The sequence below is a fragment of the Populus euphratica genome, unplaced genomic scaffold, assembly GCF_000495115.2.
Source record: "Populus euphratica unplaced genomic scaffold, PopEup_1.0 scaffold187.1, whole genome shotgun sequence".
Classification (NCBI taxonomy): domain Eukaryota; kingdom Viridiplantae; phylum Streptophyta; class Magnoliopsida; order Malpighiales; family Salicaceae; genus Populus; species Populus euphratica.
The window spans coordinates 69,607-91,328 of NW_011500070.1; the positions used below are offsets into that span (position 1 = coordinate 69,607).

At 35.0% G+C, this 21,722-nt stretch overlaps 3 protein-coding genes and 1 long non-coding RNA gene across 5 annotated transcripts; 1 reads left to right on the forward strand and 3 right to left on the reverse strand.

The window, feature by feature from the left end:
• The first annotated feature begins 6 nt into the window (after positions 1-6).
• On the forward strand, positions 7-7,081 carry LOC105108389 (E3 ubiquitin-protein ligase UPL5-like). 2 transcript variants are annotated; one of them, XM_011002683.1, is made up of 3 exons: positions 7-2,052; positions 3,609-4,198; positions 6,470-7,081. In XM_011002683.1, exons 1-3 carry the CDS (start codon positions 204-206, stop codon positions 6,731-6,733), a joined length of 2,703 nt encoding a protein of 900 aa, XP_011000985.1. In that variant the 5' UTR covers positions 7-203; the 3' UTR covers positions 6,734-7,081. The 2 variants fall into 2 exon arrangements, with proteins under 2 accessions (XP_011000985.1, XP_011000986.1); XM_011002684.1 differs by lacking the exon at positions 6,470-7,081 and adding an exon at positions 4,463-4,867.
• A 1,500-nt stretch (positions 7,082-8,581) lies between these two features.
• Positions 8,582-10,077, reverse strand: LOC105108390 (major latex allergen Hev b 5-like). Its single transcript, XM_011002685.1, has 2 exons — positions 9,958-10,077; positions 8,582-9,385 (listed from the first exon to the last, which is right to left on the reverse strand). The coding sequence occupies exons 1-2, from the start codon at positions 9,970-9,972 to the stop codon at positions 8,978-8,980; spliced, it is 423 nt and encodes a 140-aa protein (XP_011000987.1). The 5' UTR covers positions 9,973-10,077; the 3' UTR covers positions 8,582-8,977.
• Positions 10,078-16,018: 5,941 nt separating this feature from the next.
• On the reverse strand, positions 16,019-20,892 carry LOC105108392 (ER membrane protein complex subunit 3-like). Its single transcript, XM_011002686.1, has 8 exons — positions 20,598-20,892; positions 20,225-20,318; positions 19,727-19,846; positions 19,584-19,632; positions 19,296-19,395; positions 19,116-19,177; positions 18,879-18,937; positions 16,019-16,434 (listed from the first exon to the last, which is right to left on the reverse strand). The coding sequence occupies exons 1-8, from the start codon at positions 20,747-20,749 to the stop codon at positions 16,330-16,332; spliced, it is 741 nt and encodes a 246-aa protein (XP_011000988.1). The 5' UTR covers positions 20,750-20,892; the 3' UTR covers positions 16,019-16,329.
• LOC105108391 (uncharacterized) lies at positions 16,984-18,872 on the reverse strand. The gene is made up of 2 exons (XR_839059.1): positions 18,092-18,872; positions 16,984-17,941 (listed from the first exon to the last, which is right to left on the reverse strand). It is a non-coding gene; the product is annotated as an uncharacterized LOC105108391 (long non-coding RNA).
• Positions 20,893-21,722: the final 830 nt, after the last annotated feature.

The window sequence follows — 21,722 nt, forward strand, 5'->3', positions numbered from 1 at the left end:
GACGGCTGGTAAAAAAAAAGCACAGAAAAAAACCCACCCAGCCAGGGACGACACAATTTCCGTTCAATCCTTCGCTCGCCGTTTACTCTCTCCGTATATCTAAACCACGCCGTCTCATCCTCTATACGACAACGATCTCATGCCTTCTCCCCTTCCTTAAAAACTTCCAGGTCGGGGAGAACACAGTCACCACCGTTCATCAAATGTCACTTCCCCAATCTCCCGCCGTTGATTCCCTCCCTCAACAGCGCGCCTCCACCTTTGATCACCGCGGCTCCTCCAAACGCAAACTAGACGATGTCGATGACCACGACGCCATTTTCTCTGACTTAATCTCCATCAGGATGCGTAAAGACAACACCGAATCATCCACCGGCCATAACCTGCAACAACCTCCCTCCATCTCCTCCACCAATCAGCTCCCCACACGTGTCTCCGACGCCTCCGCCCCCACCTCATCATCACCCAACGATTTCCCCTCCACTCCCTCCCCTCTCCGTCGGTCTCAATCGAGGCTCCAATTCTTCATCAGAATGATCTCCGACGGCACTCACATTGTGATCACTGCGAATTTGACTGATTCCGTCAAATCACTCCATGAACGGATTCGCGAGATGACCGGAATTCCTGTGATCGAGCAACGACTAATCTACGAGGGTAAGCAATTGCAATACGAAAACAAACTCTCCGATTACTCTATCGAGAAGGATTCGATTCTTCATTTAGGTGGCCGAATGCGTAGCACTAGGCATCCCCGTACTTGTCAATTGATCAATGATATGGTTTCCTACATTTGTCGAATTTGTAAGTCTATTTTGCCGTGTGGTTTTCATCAATATGTTTCAAAGCAGATAAAAGAGTTGATGCATCAGTTCTTTATCTTGACACCGAAGGATGATAATGAGGATGCTTTAGGACATTTGAATGTGTTTTTATCGAATAGTGCGCCAGCTGCGCTGGTCACTCTCTATGTTTCGAGTGTTAAAGGGAATAAGGAGTGCGCGGAGGGTGCGATTAAGCATTTTTTGAATTCATGTAGGAATTCGTTGCCAAAGAATTTGCATTTGCAGTGTGTTCCGATTGTGATGGAGTTTTGCAATTTGTTGAGGAAGGTTGGGAGTGATGATCCATTGTATATTGTGTGTAGGAGTTGTCTTGGTTCCTTGTTGGAGAATGGTGGGGGTGCATGTGGGTGGAGGTATCGAGGAGGGGAGGAGGGGAAGGGAGCTGTTGTTATGCAGGAGATTTTTCCGTTTGTTAGTGAGCTGGGGAGTAAGTTGTTTAAAGATTTGATGGGGAGTGTGGGGCCATCAGTAGTTGATGTGAAGGATTTTTCAGCGTTTTTGGTACCATTGCATAGTATGATATCAGAGCAGGGGGCATGTAGGGTTCCGGTTTCGGTGCCGTTGAACAAGAGGGCATTTAATTATCCATTGTATGCGAAGGAGATTGAGCATCTTCATGTGATATTTTTTGATTTGCTGAATATTATGGAGAAATGTCTTGGTAAAATGCAGGATTCTTCACATTTGAAAATGAATGGAGAGGGTGAGTTGAATCATACAGGCTGGTCTCAATATTTGGCTATTTTGAAGGAGTTGAACAACATTGCTAAACTCTATAAGGGTGCTGAGGAAAAGTTTTGGACAGTTTTGAGACTTAGAAAGGCTTCCCTGTGTGTGCTGATTGTTAGATATGCAAAAAGAACTGAAGATCATCAGTGGCTTCTTCGGAACAAGGATGTGACTGATTTTGAGTCTAGGAGGCATTTGGCTATGATGATGTTCCCTGAGGTGAAAGAAGATTACGAGGAGCTTCACGAGATGCTCATTGATCGGTCACAATTGTTGGCAGAGTCATTTGAGTACATAGTGCATGCCGACTCAGATGCACTGCATGGTGGTCTTTTTCTGGAATTTAAAAACGAGGAAGCTACTGGTCCTGGTGTATTGCGGGAGTGGTTTTTCTTGGTTACACAAGCTCTATTTGATCCTCAAAGAGCTCTTTTTGTGGCATGCCCAAGTGATCGCAGAAGGTTCTATCCTAATCCTGGTAAGCTTCTGCTGCCTGAATGCTAGTGGGTTTTCTCTTTTCTTGATTGGATATATAGGGCTACCAATCCTGGTAACAAAACAAGAAAACCCTAATCATGAATGCCTTACATGAACAATGCTACAGGGTTCTCTCTTCTCTCAATTGAATATAGTTTTTGATGATACGAATGGTTAAACAATATATTCAATTGCCTTGTGTCTAATATGTCACTCCAGCATAGAGTTTGGAACATTGTTGCATATATTTTCACTGGATAATAAAAAATACTCAGATGACCAAAATGTGCAGTTCCTGCAGTCTATAGGAACTTACATTTAATGTGTAATGATGCTGTATCCATCACCTACAACCATTCAAGAAGCACTTGTACTTCATTTAGTTTATGTTGCTAGTGGGTGAGATCAGCTCATGTGGAATTGTTTCACCCAAATTAATTTTGGAAGTCAAAATTAGGATTGAAGTGATAATTTTTGGTTGGGGTGAAACTTCATGTAATTAACCGTTCATGTTTTTCTGAGAGTTGGATTTTTTTTTTGAACAACAGTTGCAATTAGGTTTGTGAATGTTTTATTATGTAAGTTGGATTTGCTCTCTTCTCAACTGAATTTTTATTCCCAGGTAATACTGAATATGTAAACAATACGTTTTCATTGCTGTGTGTCTAATGTTTCAGATTGTGGGCTGCGTATTTGTTTTCATTTACACTGGAAAGTAAACATTCACTAAATGGTGGTGGAGAGCTCCGACAGTTTATTTGAGTTGACACTAATATGGTCGATGCTGTATCAATCACTTACAACCATTGGGGGATTATTCTTCATTGTTTAGATACATGCTAGTGGGAGGACATCTGGAAGTGTTACACCTAAACCTGGAGAATTTGACATTTAATATTCAATTTTAGGCATGGTCAGGATTTAATTAACATTTTTTAGAAGTTAGACAGTTTTCCTACACTTGATGTAATCTTGGGGGGCTTAACGTGGTGGAACCTTCTCAGTGACCTTAATCAAAGATATTTCACTAATAGTGCTTGGATTTTAACTGTGCAAGAGATCATTCACTGCATTCTCTTAGTGTTCTTTCTCTAACATTTATATGTAGAAAAGTTGTTTACCATGTGAGTTCCTGATGGACGTGGGATAAGGGCATTACATCCTGTACGATAGGCTCACTAGCATAGGTTTGTTAAAGGGAAAATTCCTGAACCTTGTGTGTCACAAATATTTTATTGTGGAATACCTGAGTCCCTAGGGTTATTATACAGGAATATTTCCCATGTTTCTCCAACTCTGTTACCTGAATTCCATGTTTCACTAATATGTTATTGGTTCCTTTGGGGATTAACATGTCTAATTCTTCCTCTGCATTAAAATTGCAATTGGTTAGTTCTGAAATACCTCATTGAAGAATCATAATTGAGGTTTGTTATTGTCCTGTTTCTGGACTTGAATTAAGCTGCATCATCTTTCGTGGATTCAATTGTTGGCATGGATAAGCACTAACAAACAAAAGTATATATATGGACTTAATTGTATTCATTTTATGTGCAGCATCCAAGGTGGATCCCATGCACCTTGAGTATTTCACATTCTCTGGTCGAGTAATGGCTTTAGCTTTGATGCATAAAGTGCAAGTCGGCATTGTATTTGATCGGGCATTTTTCTTGCAATTGGCTGGGATGCGTATTACTTTGGAAGACATACGGGATGCAGATCCATGCTTGTATAGCAGTTGCAAACAGATTCTGCAAATGGATCCTGAGTTCATTGATTCAGATGCTTTGAGTCTGACATTCGTTAGAGAAGTTGAGGAACTAGGATCCAGGAAAGTTGTGGAACTTTGCCCTGGTGGGGAGAGTATCGTTGTAAATAGCAAGAATCGGGAGAAATATGTCGATCTTCTCATTCAGCACTGCTTTGTCACATCAATCTCTGAACCAGTATCTAGATTTGCACGTGGTTTTGCTGATATTCTTTCAAACTCTGGGCAACAGAAGCTCTTCTTCCAGAGTTTAGAGCTTGAGGATCTTGATTGGATGCTATATGGAAGTGAAAATGCTATCTGTGTGGAAGATTGGAAGGCACACACTGAGTACAATGGCTACAAGGAAACCGATCCTCAGATATCCTGGTTATGGAAGGTATGTTCTTGCATTCTTATGTTCCTGTCATATCTCAACTATAAAGTGCTTTCTTTTACCATATACTTTGCTCTTTCTTCCCATATATCTGGATTTCATGATATGAGTTATAATCTTTATGTGCTGGATAATATATTTCCTTGGAAAATAACATATCTGCAGAGTGCACACTGTTGCTCTTTTCCTTTCATATTTCTTGGAAATATCTTTGGTTCATTGTTTTCTAACATGGCAGAACAATCCCTATCTGCGTATCCTTACCAGGTGTGCTGCTGTTTTTCCTGCATGAGTAAAGCCTAAATACTATGTGAATGCAATTCTTTCTATTGTACGAGGCTGTGGAAAAAAGGACATGCAAGATTGCGTGGCATTTCACCATTTTACAGCTGCATGTCAGTTTATCTCTTTGGTCAATTAATTTGAAGCTGAAAGATGTATGACTAAGTTCTAGACATACAATAAATACCAAAGCAATTCAAATTGCTGTCCATGTTTGTCTTGTCAAATTTACAAGTCATCTTGAATCTCAAATGCTCAAGGTTGTGTCATGAATTCCTCAGCATACTGATGATGTTGTGGTTGAATAAGGAAGAACATAAGGAACTTGGTTTGGGTTCTTGAAGATAACATTTAAGAGTTTTTAAGTTATGTCATTATACGAAGTTTTGTGTTGAATTTTGAACACATATTATTCATGCAGGCATTTACATGAAAACAAATGCCAAAGTGTTGAACATTCATGTTATTTTGATTGCACTTATGTGTGAAAGGGCAGAAGGTTGCTGCTGTGGAGTTAGAGCATAGGGGGTGTGGTTAGGATGTCATACTTACCTTAACAAGCATGCCAGGTTTGGGAGGGGGTACGGACAGTTGAACGAGTGTAGATTTTGTTTCAATATTTTTTCCTCTTTCTGTGCATGTCTGTGTGATTGGTTGGGGAAGAAATGTTTTAGATTCAGATACAAATTGAAAACTGAAACAAAAAGAGGGATCAGTGGAAAATAAATAAATATTTTATCTTTGAAATCAACCTTGAATTATGTTTATTTAATTTCCAATTCCATTTCGTGGTACGGGTGGGCCCTGGGAGGGGGGATTCATTTGTCAAAAAACACTACTTTTGAGCAATCTTAATATATCCATGATTGAATTCTCTGCAAGTTTTTGGGTTTTTCATGTTGGATGGTCTCTTTATCCCATCAACATTGTGGAGTTGATCTTATTTATTTGTTAGGTGATAAAATTGTGTGCGTGGTTTCCTTTCAGTTTTGTTGCGCCACTAATAATAGAATGCCTGTTTCTTGGTATGATCCATTAGGTTTTGTTGTACTCATAAATAATATTCCAGGTACTTGAAAGAAACTAGTCAAAACCCATGCAGTCCATGGTGAGCTGGAATGAGGGTAGATTTTGTTCTTTAACCTCCTTTGTTTGCAGAGTGAGCTGTGCAAAGCAGAAATAAGATACATATTGTTTTGGATATCAGCCTTAGCATATCTTTGATAACAATGCGTGGTTGGAGTGATGCTCGTTGTCAAGGCACTGCTTTTGAGCAAGTTTGCCATGTCCATTTAGGTCTATAATAGGTTCTCTTCTCTCTTTATACCTGTGTTTCTTGTAAGTTCTTTATCCCATTACTAGGGTTTTGGAAATCAGCCTTATAAGCGTATCTTTGATAACATTGTGTGGTTGGAGTGATGCTCATTGTCAAGGCACTGCTTTTGAGCACGTTTGTCATGCCCATTTGGGTCTTTAATAGGCGCTCTTCTCTATTTATACCTGTGTTTCTTGCAAGTCCTTTATCCCACTACTAGTGTGGAGTTGACCTTATTAATTTGTTACTCATCAAAAACTGAGGATGTGGGTTTCCCTTAAACTTTGATTTATCACCAATAGTAGGATGGCTGTCTCTTGCTTGGTGCATTATTTTTTTATTCACACACTCAACGAATGATACTCAAGGGACTTGAAAGAAACCAGTAAATACACATGCACTCAATGGAAGGTATTAAAGCCTTTTGCCCCCCTAGAAAGCTAGATTAGCATGCAATATACTGAGTTTTATTCCTGAAGTCTTCGTAGTATTAGTTATATCTTTGATCTTAAAAATATTCATGCGAATGTGCTTGTATTTGCACTCCTGGACCTTGAGTTTTTACCAGTCAGCTGCAGTTGAGATAGTCCCACCTCTGCTGCTTCGTAGTAGAGTTCTGTCAGAGGACAAGCATTGCTTGTTATTTTATATATATCTTGTGCTTGAATATTTTGCAGATCATTGGGGAAATGTCACCAGATCAGAGAAAGGTTCTGCTCTTCTTTTGGACCTCAGTGAAGTATCTACCTGTTGAGGGTTTCCGCGGTCTGGCCTCGCGACTTTACATTTACAAGTCGACAGAGCCTCACAATCACCTCCCTTCATCTCATACATGCTTTTACCGATTGTGTTTCCCACCTTATCCCTCCATGGCTATTATGCAAGATCGCCTCCGTCTCATCACTCAAGAACATGTTGGATGCAGTTTCGGCACCTGTTGATGCATTGGTTGCATGCATCCACTTTGAGGTTAAAGGGGTTTTTTTTTACTGCACATAGATTTCAAGTCGGTTTGTACAGATAGATTTATGCTGTCAGTTTTATTAGACTATGTAAGAAGGTCCCGTAGTTAATTTATGTTTCCTCCAGTAAAGTTGAGATGTCATTGTTCTTTCTGTCCAACTGTTAGTATAGGTATAGCGTAAATAATGCTGGGGGCTAGTAGGAAGAAAATCTCTATGCTCCCAATGGACTTCCTTCATCAGCAACAGTAGCTGTTTTTTCATGTCATGTAAGTACACAGATTATGCAATGACATCCAAGTTCATAGAAAGGTGATTATTCTCTCTTCTCTCTCTTGCAAGTCCAAAAATGGTGGAAGATTCAAACGTTTCTCTTTGAGAAAAATCTGTAAGTTATTCTTCCGTTCAGCATCTATATTTGTGCTTTGTATCTGTCGAACTACTCTTCCTGTGCTTCCGATTTTCTCCCTTCGTATTTTCTTTCCCAAATCAGCTGAGATGGAACAGTGTTAGCTTTCGTCTAATTTGAGCTCTATCAACTTAGGGTTTTATTTTGCTAATGATCCTTTGTGATTCACAGATTATTAGGTCATCTGAAAGGCTATCTTCATCATGTGAAGGCACATGATGCAACAACCTTTTCCCGTGAAAGCACCTTCAAATATAGGTCCACTGCACATTCCCCCTTTTAGACTCAATCAAGCATCTAGGCTTCTCTTTATCACAATCTGACATTGTCTTTTGCCTTTGTCATGCCTGATCCTGTATGAGTCTTGTTATGGATTTGCGAGTCGGGCGGAGTTTTTCTTTGATATGTCATCTCCAATTATTGAATTGCATGATGAAGCTTATCCTACAGGATTTAAAATTGACCGGTATATTTCTCATCGTTGTGGCACCAAGTTGTTGTCGCCATTCATAGAAGGGACCTGAGCCACCTGACATTGCACATCTTTCCATTGGAAAGAAGCCAGTGTAAACTTGTCTTGGCCTTCACAGATTCAATTTCACATGCCATGTCATATAAGTGCAATCAAGATTGCCTTTGCAAATTTGTCATGTTGAAAAAAGTAGATGAAAAGGATGGGAAGGATTAATTGGGACCTTGTTATTTCCTAGAAAACGACTTTGAAAAGCTTGAAAAGCTACAGAAGCCGCATATTTCATCAAAATTATACCAATATTTGATGCAATGATGTTGCATGGAATGGAGGCGATGGGTGTCTGTTTTTATTTAGATATAATTCTATTCCGGTCAGATCTGATATGAACTGAACATTGAATCTGACTCGATTTTAGGTTACAAATTCATAACTCTAGCATCGACTCAATTATAGATTATAAAATTCGTAACCCTGGTCTATTCTTATTATTTTTTGGTGTTTACATATATTAAATGTCTTGTAGACAACATGACTCGAACCTTTTAAAGAAGATAGGTTTTGTTTCTTCATCATAAGGCATTATTTGATTGTGTGATAAATTTTTTGGAGCTGTTTTCAAATCAGAGAAAATTTATATTGATGTTTTTTTTATTGATTTTAATGTTTTTTTCATTTAAAAAAGCAATAATTTATCGATTCTCAGGGTACTTCAGAAAAGCCTTTCCGACCGAATTACCAAATACACACAGCAAATCTCGTAACTTCCACAGCTAGGAAGAATATCCCAATTGCTTTGGCCTGGAATTCTACTGCTGCAAACAGATACTGAGGGATGATTCACACCTACATTCAAGATTCATGCTTTGGACTTCATACTAAAACCTTGGGAAGCCATATTTTTCAATAAATAGAAGCAAAGAAAAATAGCAATAGAAAGTGCTCATCAACTAAACATAAATTATAATTTTTATTATCAAGCCTAGAGATCACATCATCACACCATTTCAAAACCAATAGTACCTATTGGAACCCGCATAGATCCAAACCCCATGCCAACATCATGAGTCATGGCTCATGACCCTTACACTTCAATAGCAACTATCCTTGTTGTGTATTCTGACCTGGGCTGGCAACCTGATGCGGATCCAAGTGCTTAATATTGACTCTATAGCTTCCACATCCCATGCATAATCCCACCGAAAACCCTTTTCTTTAGCCATAATCATAAATCAATAAAGAGAGAAATGAAACAAAACAGAAACCTCTGAGGACTTTGACGATGCAACCTCACAGACACAAAGACCCCAACCAGTACTATTATTCACTTCATAGAATCTATTCACTCAGTGATCTCCACTGGAACTTCTGTGCTGGTTGTCTCTGCAGCTGGTGCTTCAGCTGGCTTCTCTTCTTCTGCTGGTTTCTCTTCCTCAACAGGAGCTGGCGCTGCCTCCTCCTTGGTCTCTTCTTTGGGCTCCTCAGTAACAGTTTCTGCAGGAGTCTCTTCTACTGCTGGAGCTGCAACCTCTTCAGGCTCAGCTTTTGCTGGTTCTTCTGCAACCTCCTTGGTTTCAACCTCAACTGCAGGTTCAGCTTCAGGTTCTGCGGCCGGGGCAGCAGCGGGTGCTGCTTCTGTTGGTTCTTCGGCTACTGGCGCAGAGCCAGGTGGTGCAGTTTCTGTGGTTGTCTCCTCGGTCTTGGTCACCTCAGGTACCTCAGTCTCTGGAATTGCTGGAGCAGCTGCAACCTGCAACAATAAGCATACTGATATTTATCCCAAAATGTATAATCCAATGGAAGAAAGCTAGAAGGGTTCTTTAAGATTCATTTTTTCTTAATCATCTTCTCATCCATTCTATCTACAGAAGTAGTTTCCTTTAACAACAATCAACAAAAGCTTAGAATATGTAGAATTCTTGCTAGAACATAAAGAAACCTGTAGGTTGATCAAGAAAATTAGAAGTTGCAATAAACTGAAAGATGGAATCCTCTCCATCGCAATCCTCATATAAAAAGGATCGGATGAAATCTAGCGTAGATAATGGATTGATATATCACTTGAGCTAGAGGTAGAAATTTGATCATCATCAATACAACAAGAAGGTTATGAAGCTTATTTGATCATAAAAGTAGTAAACAACAAATTATAACTTGATCAGTAAGATAAAATAATACAAAAGGGCTAATCAATTAATACAAGTTGATGAATATCAGATATTATTGTAAAACTAAAATGAGACTGAGTGATCTATCACTTGAGCAAGATCAAGATGGGTTGTAATAGCATTCCACTAAGAAATATTTTACAAGAGATTTTACCTCAACAGTAGCCATTTGGTTGAAAGCTAATAGGATTTGAAGAAAGATCGGAGGAAAGGAATAAGGAGGGTTGGTGTAGGCACAAGAGAAGGATGCTTGTGAGCTAGTGAAGTGAAGAGATGATCAACGAGAGAGCTATTTATAGAGGAGTAAAATGCATAGATTAATAAGAGAATGAGAGCATGAGATCATAGGGAGCATGCTCACTTGAAGAATCTTTCAACATAGACACCTCATATTGCTGTCAAGACACAGTAGCATGTCTTGCTAGTTGTAAATATTTTATTTCTTTTTTAATTTTGAGATAAGGATTTTTTTTTATATATGATTTTAATAGCTAGGATTGACAAATAGTTGATCCAACAATGAATTGGCAATGCCATATGGTGGAGGCCATTTCTCATATCAGCATCATATCTTTCTTTTGAGTGGGGTTCCTATGTGTTTTTTTTTTTTTTTCTCCAGTAGGGCATAGTGTAGGTTAATTACTGCTTAAATCTCATACGATGCATTCATGTTTCTGTGTAGGATTTCTATTTGATCTACTGTTAATTGGTAATATTCTAATTAACCTTGCATTTTTTTTTTAATCTTTTGATATTTTAGAAGAATATCAACTGTTAGATCATATTGATATCTAAATGGATAAGAATTCATGTTGTTTTTCTTTTCAATTTATGTTGTTTGGATTCATATTTGTATTCAATCCATTATTCATGTACAAATATTCAATATCAAACACAAATACTCGGATAAAATAAAAGATTTTTATATAAGATTTATTTGTTTCTCATCTTAAAAAATTAGAAATCAAATCCCACTTTATATATAATGCAAAGAAGGTGCAAGATTCTACCAAAAAAATATTAAAAAAGAAAGAAATAATAATCAAATAAACTCTGTAATTATTGAAATAAAAAAAATGGTGTATACACTATTGCAAACCCTAAAAAAAGACAGAAATGGTGTCTCATCCAAGAATAATCAAGGCTCCTTAGTGCTAATCTTCATGATAATCAAAACCAGTGGCGTGCAAGTAATGACAAATTTATTTCATATTTTGACATAATCACATGCCAAGCTGTATATTTGTATGTACTAATGGAGTACAAAAATAAAATAGTTTTGCCATTTGAGAACATCAAGATCTTCAGCCATCCACGTTATAGTTGAATGAAGATCTTGTCCATAATTGTTTTGTTTAATTATTCCCAATTATTCTAATTAAGTAAACTTATAGATAGACGAGTTTTATTTTTTTTTGTTCGATTATTATTATTATTATTATTATTATTATTATTTTGCATATATATATAGATTGGAACGAGGATTTGGGAAGCTATGATATTGATGCATGCATAATATTTTTCAGTCGAACCCTAATTATGCTTGCTTTTTATTTTATCATTTCACCATTTTGGATTCAAATTTATATGAAGGTTATAAGGGGAAAAAATATCATAAATTTAAATATATTAATTCGGATATATATGAAATGATGTGTTTAAAAATTGATAGAAAAATAACTTAATCTTGAAATATTGAAACTAACTTGATATACTTTCATAATTAAAACAAATATATACACACACATATACATAATTTTTTTAAATCATTTTTAGTATAAATATCAGTTATTATATAGAAATTAAAGAGATTTTTTGTTCAAAAGTAAGGAATATATCTTCAAACAAGTTTTTGTATCAACAGTGATATCTTCACTTCCAAACTAAAAATATTAAATAATAATTTATAATTTAAAAATATAAATATAACCATAATCACACCTGTATTTCCAAACACATGTTAAATATTAGTTTTAAATTTTTAAAACTCACATTTTATATTAATGTAATTCTAATAAAAAGTTGTATTAAAAAACACAAGCAAAATTATATCCTTGTTTCCAAACTAAAAATATTAAAATAATATTTTTTTATTTATAAATAAAGATGTGCAATTATGTTTTCAATTTAATTCTAATAAAAAATTGTATTAAAAGACACGGGCAAAATTATATCCTTGTTTTCAAATTAAAAACATTAAAATAATGTTTTTTTATTTATAAATAAAGATGCAATTACAATTATATTTTTGTTAACAAACAAATTCTAAATATTTTTTTCACATAATTTAAAAAACATAACTCATATATTAATGTCATCAGTTGAAAAAGTGAAAAAGTAAAGGTGTTTTTTTTAAATAAAATTTAATAAATATTAACTTTGAGATATGTAGTATAATTGGTTAGATTTTAAATTTATTTTTTAAAAATTATAAATTCAAGTGCTGTAAATCTCAAAATTATTAAAAAATTATATAATTTTTAATTTTTAAAAATTAATTAAAATGTATATAAGATAACTCAGACGGCTCTACAGTTTAAAAAAAAAATATTCAACAAGTATTTGGCGGCAGCTTTGGCATCTACACATATAACGGTAGTATTAGGCCAAAGAAAGGCTAATTGAAGGCACTTTTAGGGCATGAAAACAATAATTAAGGGCCTGCCTTTTACTGTTGTGGTCAAATAATTTGCCATTTTTAAGGTTTTTCACCTTTTCACTTTCCACAAACCACAAACATTTTGATATTTTAGTATCGACGTGGAGCCCAGCCCAACAAAAGCCAGCAATGGTGTCTAGGCCGGTGCCTGAAGTGGGGCCTTCAATCACCGGCTATGATCATTACCATCCAAATGACTCCTGCCGGATGGCCCCCACAACAAAAATTGAACCAATTTTGGTGCCATGGTTTTTATCTCTTCATGGTAATGTTCTCAAGTTGTTTTTATATATTAATTTCACTTTACTTTTCGTTTTTAATTAGATTAAAACAAGTTTTTCTTATTGATATTGAGATTTCGAATAGCTAGTTTTTTTTTTTTAAATGCAGGTAGTATAAAAACTTGTGTGGTGGTAAGAACAAAATACTTATAAATAAAAGTAAGTTTATTTTTTAAATAAATTTTTATCCTTTCAATATATATATATATATATATATATATATATATATATTTCCATCTTAATTATCATTTCTGGTTTTAAAACAATATTTAAATATAATTTAAGGATTCATAATAAAAAAATTTATTATCATTTATACAAAAATATGTTAAGATATCAACCGTATATATTAATAATCTTATGGTTTCATTTTCAGTATGATTTGATTGAAATTAAGAGATTGATGGAGATTTAACTTCTTTTTTTTGAAAAAAAAAAAAAATTGAATTATAGTACCAGAAAAGAGTACCATGGACCATGGTTTTGCTTTCTTCTTTTATTTTTTCCTTCTTTATATATATATAACCCTTTTATATATATATATATATAGCCTTGGAAACCGACCTTCCTAAAGGTGGAGCTTTTGGTGGGCCAACGTCTACTTTCCAGGTAGGGCTCTCGTGATGTTGGGACCCACTTTCAGCCGTCTGATTTGCCACGCTTGATCACAGTCTTTCATCTGATCATATCTTCGTATAATGCCATCTCATTACTCAAAGACCAAAAAAAAAAAAACCCTTCCACACATGGCATTTTTTAGGCTAAAAATCTTGTATTTTAATATCATCTACTATATTTATGAAAAAATTATATTAAAAAATTCATTATGGATACATAATTAATCTATCTAAAAAGTAATTAAAAATGTATTTTCTTTTTCAATCTTTGTATTTTGATTGAGACAATCTATTTTTATTTTATTTTCCAGAAAAATGCTAGACATCCAAAATTCAAAACAACCGGAGGAAAAGGTAATTTATCGGTAAAGAAAAATGAACAAATTAAATGTGCATCGCATCTCAATTTAAATTCATGTACATGTTGATCAGGACTTCCAAACTTGTAATGGTAATTAAAATACCATAAATGTGTTCATAACAATAAATAAATAAATAAATAGAAGAACTTACATTTAAACCACAGTATTAATTACTCAAATTGTTGAACAACATTCCTCTCTTTAATTTACCTTCATTACTACATATAGACACACACACATCATGAAATGTTGATATATAGGAGAAGAAAGCAATCAAAATATAAGAATGTTTGTGGATTCATCTATGAATTGGTTTGTTTCTAACGTTAATTATTGTTTATATTTAAGTTTAAAGAAAAAAAAAGAAAAAAATAATAACTTTTGACATGTTAAGAATGTATTTTTAATCGAAAAGCAACTAAAAATTCAATTAATGATTTTTTTGGAAAAAAATAAATAACATGGTAAAAAAACAGATTCATCTACGCAAACAAACACTTGGTGTATAAAACTAATATAAAAATATATTGGCCCATAAAGAATTTTCTTCTGAAAAAAGAACTATAGATAGGAATGGCGCGTGTGTCATCTTCTCGTTGCCTGTGCATGGACACACTGTAAAGTGAGAAAGAAGAGATGGGAGGTTAAGAGGGATCCTAAATACGTGATCCCATAAGATATATTATGAGCCGTTGAGCAGGTTGGAACATGGCACATTGGATCATGGCTTGAAATGGGACAGCATGGGCTAACCCTAGTGGCTTCTTATAATTGATTACATCAACACCCCCAATGGCCATGATTTATAGACAGAGGAAGCTGTGGACTGTGTAGTGAATCATTTAGGTTCTTGACAGATGAACCATTTCTATCAAGCTTTCTGTGGGGCCATAAATCAACATTCCTTCAACTATGCTTGTCACCCTTTAAAAGGTCGTCGTCTGCGTGTGTGCACCATCTAGGCTAGGCTAGATTTGACGCAAAGTTTCTGTAGAGATCGGGAGTTTCACGCGTATAATATACCCGCGTGTTTGTATATCAAAACAATTTTAAAAAATAAGAATAAAATAGATAAACAGTGTTTCAGATGTAATACCTAAACACCTGCTGGATTGTTTGTACTTCAATGATCGTGTATATACAGTATAATCGAAGGTGCAGATAGCTTATAGATTTTAGATAAAATCCACAGACGATGAGGTAAACATGAAATAATACTTCTTGAAAGACCATCTATATATCGGATTTGATCTAACATCATTTGTAGTATCGCATTGCTCTATGTATTTTCAGCTCTTAAGCTTCTCAACTAGGGATCAGGAATCAAGAACCTATGCAGCATGTAAGCTTCGAGTATCCCCTATCTCCTCAAAAAAAAAAAAAAACATTTTCAAAACAAAACCCACTATAAATCTAGGAGTCCAAACAACACATTTTAGAAGACCAATTATGTAACGAATTTATGCCAAGATCATCGTATTAATTATGTCTGGTATTTTGGCTGCTAAGATTCCAACAAGTTTGGTGTAAAAGGAGCTTTCAATGCCGCCATATCAGGAAACTTTATAGCGGGAGGTAACATTTTATTGTCATCTAGATTCAGCATGTCAATGCTTTTTAAGCATGCATGTAATAAGCATAACACAAGCCCATAACGTGTCCAAGCATGCAAGAGCCAAGAAGCAGCATCTCAGGACGTACAGGTTTGAAGTTTCAAACCTTGCCAGGTTCAGAGACGTACCGTTCTTCCTTCTCTAAAATTCAACTGAAATTTGCAAGCAAATCTTGTAAATGAAACTGATTGATATAAAAGGGAGAGCACAGAGTACAGTACAGAAATAGATAATAGCTCCTCTAGATATGAAATTTCAGTATTTGGAACTTGAGAGGGAAATCCACTCTGAGGGTGGCCCAGGGACAGCTTTATGCTGCTAAATTTTCTGCTATAACTTGGCATTCCACCTGGTCAATAGTTAAAGTGTTTAACAAAAGAAGGGGGGCAGCTCCGACAGGATACATCAATGAAGGTTCGAGGTGACAGAAGTTTCCTCCCACCAACACAGAATGTCAGCTGAAGCTGAATCTGTTTATCTTTTGAATCTTGTAAAGTTCCCACCACATATGATGGCTATCGAGTAATAATGCAATTTACTGTAAACCCTGGAGAAAAAGAAACAAAAACCATAGGATTGCTCAACCCACTAGATAAAGGCATCACTGGTTCGTCCAATCGCAGAAAAAAGAAAGAAAAGATACAAAAATCAAGCATTATCTAAAACCTAGCATCATAACACACTACCTGGTAATTGATTTCATTTGTCGAGTCATTAATATGTTTCAAATGTTCTTGGACAGCAAGCTGAAAGATATGCGTTTACAGGGAAAGTATGATATTACCACCAGCAGTGTGGAAAATTTCTCCAACGGTTGTTATAATACTCGAATTCAATCAATCTACATGCTACAATAATGGATTCGCTGGTTCTTATGATTGTTAGCCAACGCACTGACAGCGAACAAGCAAAACTCCAGTAAGAATCTATGAAAGAACAAGGATGCCTTGTTGAGCATAAACCCATTTGGCAGCTGGGGGCTTGTTGCCGAAGTTCAGCTCACAAGTTTTTTCAACACTGCTTCAGCACGCTGCTCAAATTTTGGTAGGGCCCATTCATGCTGAATTATGTCAAGGCCATCTTTCTCAGCACTCAAGTTCTGAGGAGGATACAGATAGATAAGATTAGAAGTCAATAGTTTTTGGCTTAACATTATACGTACAGATATATATTCACCGAGTTAAAATATGAAAGATAAGTCGTATGGTACAAAATTCTTTCTTGGTACATCTCATACTTGAACCATATATTTAACTGATTACAAGGCAAGGCCAGTGGACATTCTTTCCCATAAAATTTAATTTAGATTTAAAAAGGACAAATCAGTCCCAACAATTCCAATCTCTTTGGAAAATGCAATATATTCACACCTTTCCAGATCTTCCATTACCTGGCTAAAAATTCGACTGATGAAAACGGGGATCAAGAATGTTGTCGGGGTCCCATAAGAAAGATTCTCAACAATAAAAAATCAAAACCCTAATCATGCACAAGACATTTCTAAAGTAACAAAGAAAAAGAAGCCAATGCTGTTCAGAAAAGCAGGTTAGTAATGATGGTGACATGCTTAGAAATTTAAAACAAATTAAAGCAGGCATCATGGAATGCCCCACATGCCTAATCATGTATACCTATGACCATTTCATAAGAGTATCATAACTGCTCCACCTGAGGAGCAAAAGAGTGGCCAAGGCTGCAAAATGGACATCTGGAAATGGTGGCAGCAGCCATAAGAGAGGCTAGCCAAACAGAGAATGAGCATGACAGCGTTGACCTGAACCAAGCAAGTCCTAACTTTATAGCGTTGACCTCATTATTATGAATCAAATCCCACATTATGCTTTCTTTTTCGTGTGTGCAGTGGGGGGAAGGTGATTGGGGGTTCTGTAAAGAATCTCCAATGTTATTCTTTTGGCGTTCGCTTCAATTGGTGCAAAATGATAGAGGATCCAGACATGCAGTTATCCAGAACTGACCATACCCAACCCACAATAGCAAACCTAGGCCCAGTACTGAGAAAATTAAGCTGGCCAAGGGCAACCTCAAGGCTGTCATCTCCTTACTCAGTGTCTTGACCATTCCTGCCTGCAATAATCCTTTTACAGCCCACCAGTCAAATCAGTCTAATCACAACCCATTCTCGGCATAGTGCTAGCAAAAAGCCTTCTATTTTCGTGGGAAGTGGGGGCAGATAATAATAAAAATAAAAAGAGCTATATAAACAATACTAATCACAAGGACAAGTTCAAGTGCAATTTAAAGCCCTTCAATTGACAAAGTTATACTCTTCTGAAATATAACTGGGGATCCATAACTAATTCTATCATACAGAAATCTAAGAACCTATATCAATGATATAAGGACTTCCTTTAATTCCAAATCATCTGCTATTTTAGCTTTTCCCAGAAAAGAAAAGGGCAAAAAGGAGAAAAAAGGCATGCTGCATAACAGACAGTTGAGCTAACTGGACCACTTGAGAACTCAATATGATAAGCAATGCCTGCAAGTGATACTAATGAAAAGGTGCAACCGATGACCTACAGCATCAAAGTATTTTTGGACAGCATTGACAACAGGCAGGACACAATAAGGAACCACCTGGATACCTGTTACTGAAACACCAGCCCCAGTGTTTGCAATGAGTCTATATAGAAGCTATCAACTTCTAATGAACCCTTGAAACCCCATCAGCCATCAACAACTCATGAAAGGACATGGTAGTCTTGCTTAGTTGGTAGTTGGTAGACAATGGAAACCTGTTACCTAAACACCAGCACCAGTGCTTGCAACAAGTCTATATGGAAGCTGTCTACTTCTAATGGACCCTTGAAACCTCATCAACCATCAACAACTCATAAAAGAACCTGGTAGTCTTGCTTAGTTCGTAGTTGGAAGACGCTTGTTGCTTCTAGCACCATTAAATCGCCAGGTCTAAAATTCTAGTTGTACTTATAGAGGTTTGAACTGTCCCATTTAAATATGGTCCAACAATTTCTTAATTTCTTTTTCTCATTTAAATAAAAAGACTTAGCTGTTAAGATGCATCTAAATAACTTGATTCAACTCGCAATCATCTCTATTCAAATCTGAGTTGCTAGTAAAACCACTGAATCTAAAGATTTTGTTCATGATAGAATCATAAAGATGTATCATGCCTTTGCCTTTTTCACACAATGATGGGATCACAATTAAATAACTGGAAACTACTTAACTACAAAGCCGTATAGTCCCAGTGACAGTATCCATCTATTCTCATTAGTACAGCCTAGGCAGTATCAATCTACATGGTCTAGATTTAGGACAGTAAAATAGAAACCAGAAGATCAATACACAAGGGCAATTCTTTGGACACAATAACAGTCATGCTGCAATCGATGTAGTAAGGATGTTATTATTAATAACTAAATCTGTTCAAAAAGATCGTGTAAATACTCATTATAGCTAGTAGTCAAAAAGGACTGAAAATATCTATAATGTTTAACCATTTAAACAGTTTGGTTTTGCAAGCTAAAATGATCAATAGAGGGCCAGTTAAGCTTGTACCTTGGTTGGATCAAAACCCAAACCACCCATTTGCATCATCCGCTGGGTATCATCCATAGCTGCATTACAAATATTGTATTTGAGCATCTAGAGAATATATCCAGAAATCATCAAGTATGCAAAAGTCCAATTTATGCTTCTAGACTCTGGCACCAATGATTTTGCAAGAGAAGCATCAATTCGGATCTCAGACAAAATAGACATAACAACTACGAAGATTTATGAACTAACACTAACCATTTTCTTCACCCAGAATGAGACTAAATAAACCCCTTAATCCAAACAAATTAAGGAAATACCTGCAAAAGAAAGGGATTGTGGACAAATAGAGATATTAAACTAAGCACAAGTCCAGAATTCTCTAGAAAAAGATTCTCAGCAATTTTTCAGAATACAATTTCTCATACAGACAAATACCATGATCGACTGCTGACATAGCTAACATCCACAGTGCTCAAATCAATCCCATTTTGCAGCATTGATCTGAATCTCTGAGTCAGTGGAAATGGTATCTTGGCTGCACGGGATAAGAGATCATAACAAAGTTGTAAAGATCAAATCCAGAAGGAATTTAAGATTGACAAAGGGCATACACTCATAAATTACTTATTACATATAGAGATAAACCATATTTTGGTGTGAGGACATGAAACGTAGTTTAAGAATCAAAAAGCTAAAAACAACAGAAAAGAAAAAAAAAATGACCTGCAACAAATCCAGAGAAGAAAAAGTTGACCCATGCAAAGGTAAGAGTCTGGAAGCAGAAAAAATCACAAATCAATATGCTAAATTATCTTGTTTGAAAAGACACATTAGAGAAGGCCAATAAGCTCTTGAACTGTTAATACCTGGGGTATAATCATAGAAAGGTTTTTCTTCATCATATCCATGGCCATATTTGGGTCAGAGAACATTTGTGCTTGTGGATTCTGATCCTGGCCCTTGGGAACATGCAACAATCCATTTTCCTAATCAAGAGTAATTAAGTTTTACGTTAGCGTCTTACCTACTGGAAATGGAAAATTTTAAGCTAGCGTCAGAATTATGACCCTAAATGTAGCTCTCACATACCAAATCTGAGGTGCACAAACAAAGCAATGCAACATATCATATATCTAAACCCCTCCAATACATTAAAAAAAAAAAAATACAATACGAATCATGTCAGACCTGCTTGGAAATTGAAAGAAAATGTACTTAAAAAAAAAAAACCAAATCTCAAATCTCTTTCACAAAATTAACCACAAAATATAACCAATTTAGATACTTCTACAAACAATTAACAAATCCAACATTCAATCACCCTACACCAAACAAACCAAAAAAAAATAAAAATAAATCAGAACCTCATTGCTAAAATAAGCCCTTCGAGCTCGAAAAGACTTAGCAGGTATAAAGTTAGCTCCAGCTCGCAAATTCCTTGCTCTCACAACAACTTGCCTGCAATAAAATCACAAAAACAAACAAACTTTAATACAAATAAAACAAATTCTGACATACGTTTTCAATAGCGTAAAAAAAATAACTAAAACCACCAGCAAAAACATGAAAAATCACAAAAAGAATCAGAATTTAGCACTAAAGAGAGAGTTTGTGACATGGATATCCAATAATTAGCCAAATTTCACCAAAACCATCACAAAAACAATCTAAATCACAAAAAGAAACAAGCTTTAACTCAAAACAGAGATAATGTGAAATGGGTTTTTGATAACTAACCCTTCTTTAACAATTTTAGCATCTGGAGTTTGCTGAGATTGCATAAGCTTTGAAACAAAGTATCGAAGGATCCCAATAAGAATCATCACTACTGTTAATGGGATCAGCACCCAATCTCTTATAGCTGTGTCTAGCACTAGATCTTCTGCCATTGATTTCTTGATTGGACGGAACCCACCAAAATCAGACACAAAGTCCTGATCTTTCGAGAGAATAATGTACAGTCTTTTGCTCTTTAGTTCTGGTCTCTGGTTTGTTTGTGAATGAAGGAGAAGGGATGTGAGTGTCTTTGTTGGAATAGATTAGGGTGTTGTTGTCTTTTAGAGTAGCTGAGATACTCCAAACTGTTTTTTCTGTGTTTAAAAATATTTTTAAAACAATTTAAAACTTTTTAATATATTTAAAACTAAAATTATTTTTTATTTGAAATAATTTTGATATGATATTTAAAATAAATTTAAAATTTTTAAAAAGTAGTAATATTTTTTATTTTTTAAAATATTTTGTATTTAAAAATATATTAAAATAATATTTTTTTTATTTTTTAAAATTTATGTTTTATATCAACATATCAAAAAAATTTAAAATATAATTTAAAATGAAAAACATTATTCATTTTATAAGACTTATTAATCTAATACTTAATCTGATAAAGTTTTAATTTAAATTATTATAATTTGATCTAATTAAATTTAAATATATTAACTTTTAAACTATAATTTAAGTAATTAAATCAAATTTATAATATATTGTTTTTGTTAAATTTTAAATTCTTTTTAAAATTTCATCTAAGAAATATTATATTAATTTTTAATTTTAATATTCATTTTCATTGGACTTGACTTTTAAATGTATAAAAATAACATGATAAACTAATGAATCAAGCCCTAAATTAAGCAACTGTGTTTGGACTCGTGCAAGAAGTGTTTGTTTATAATATTTTTGTTATGAAGTTTTCTTTCAAAACAAGCATGTAAAAACTTACAATTCTTCTATTAATCTATTCAATTTATCATTAATTAGACATGAGAGTTTACTTAATTAGTTAAAAATGAATGTTTGACATGATTTTCATGCTCTTTATTAATCTTTCATGAAATCCAAGTAATATAGCAAGGGAAGTTT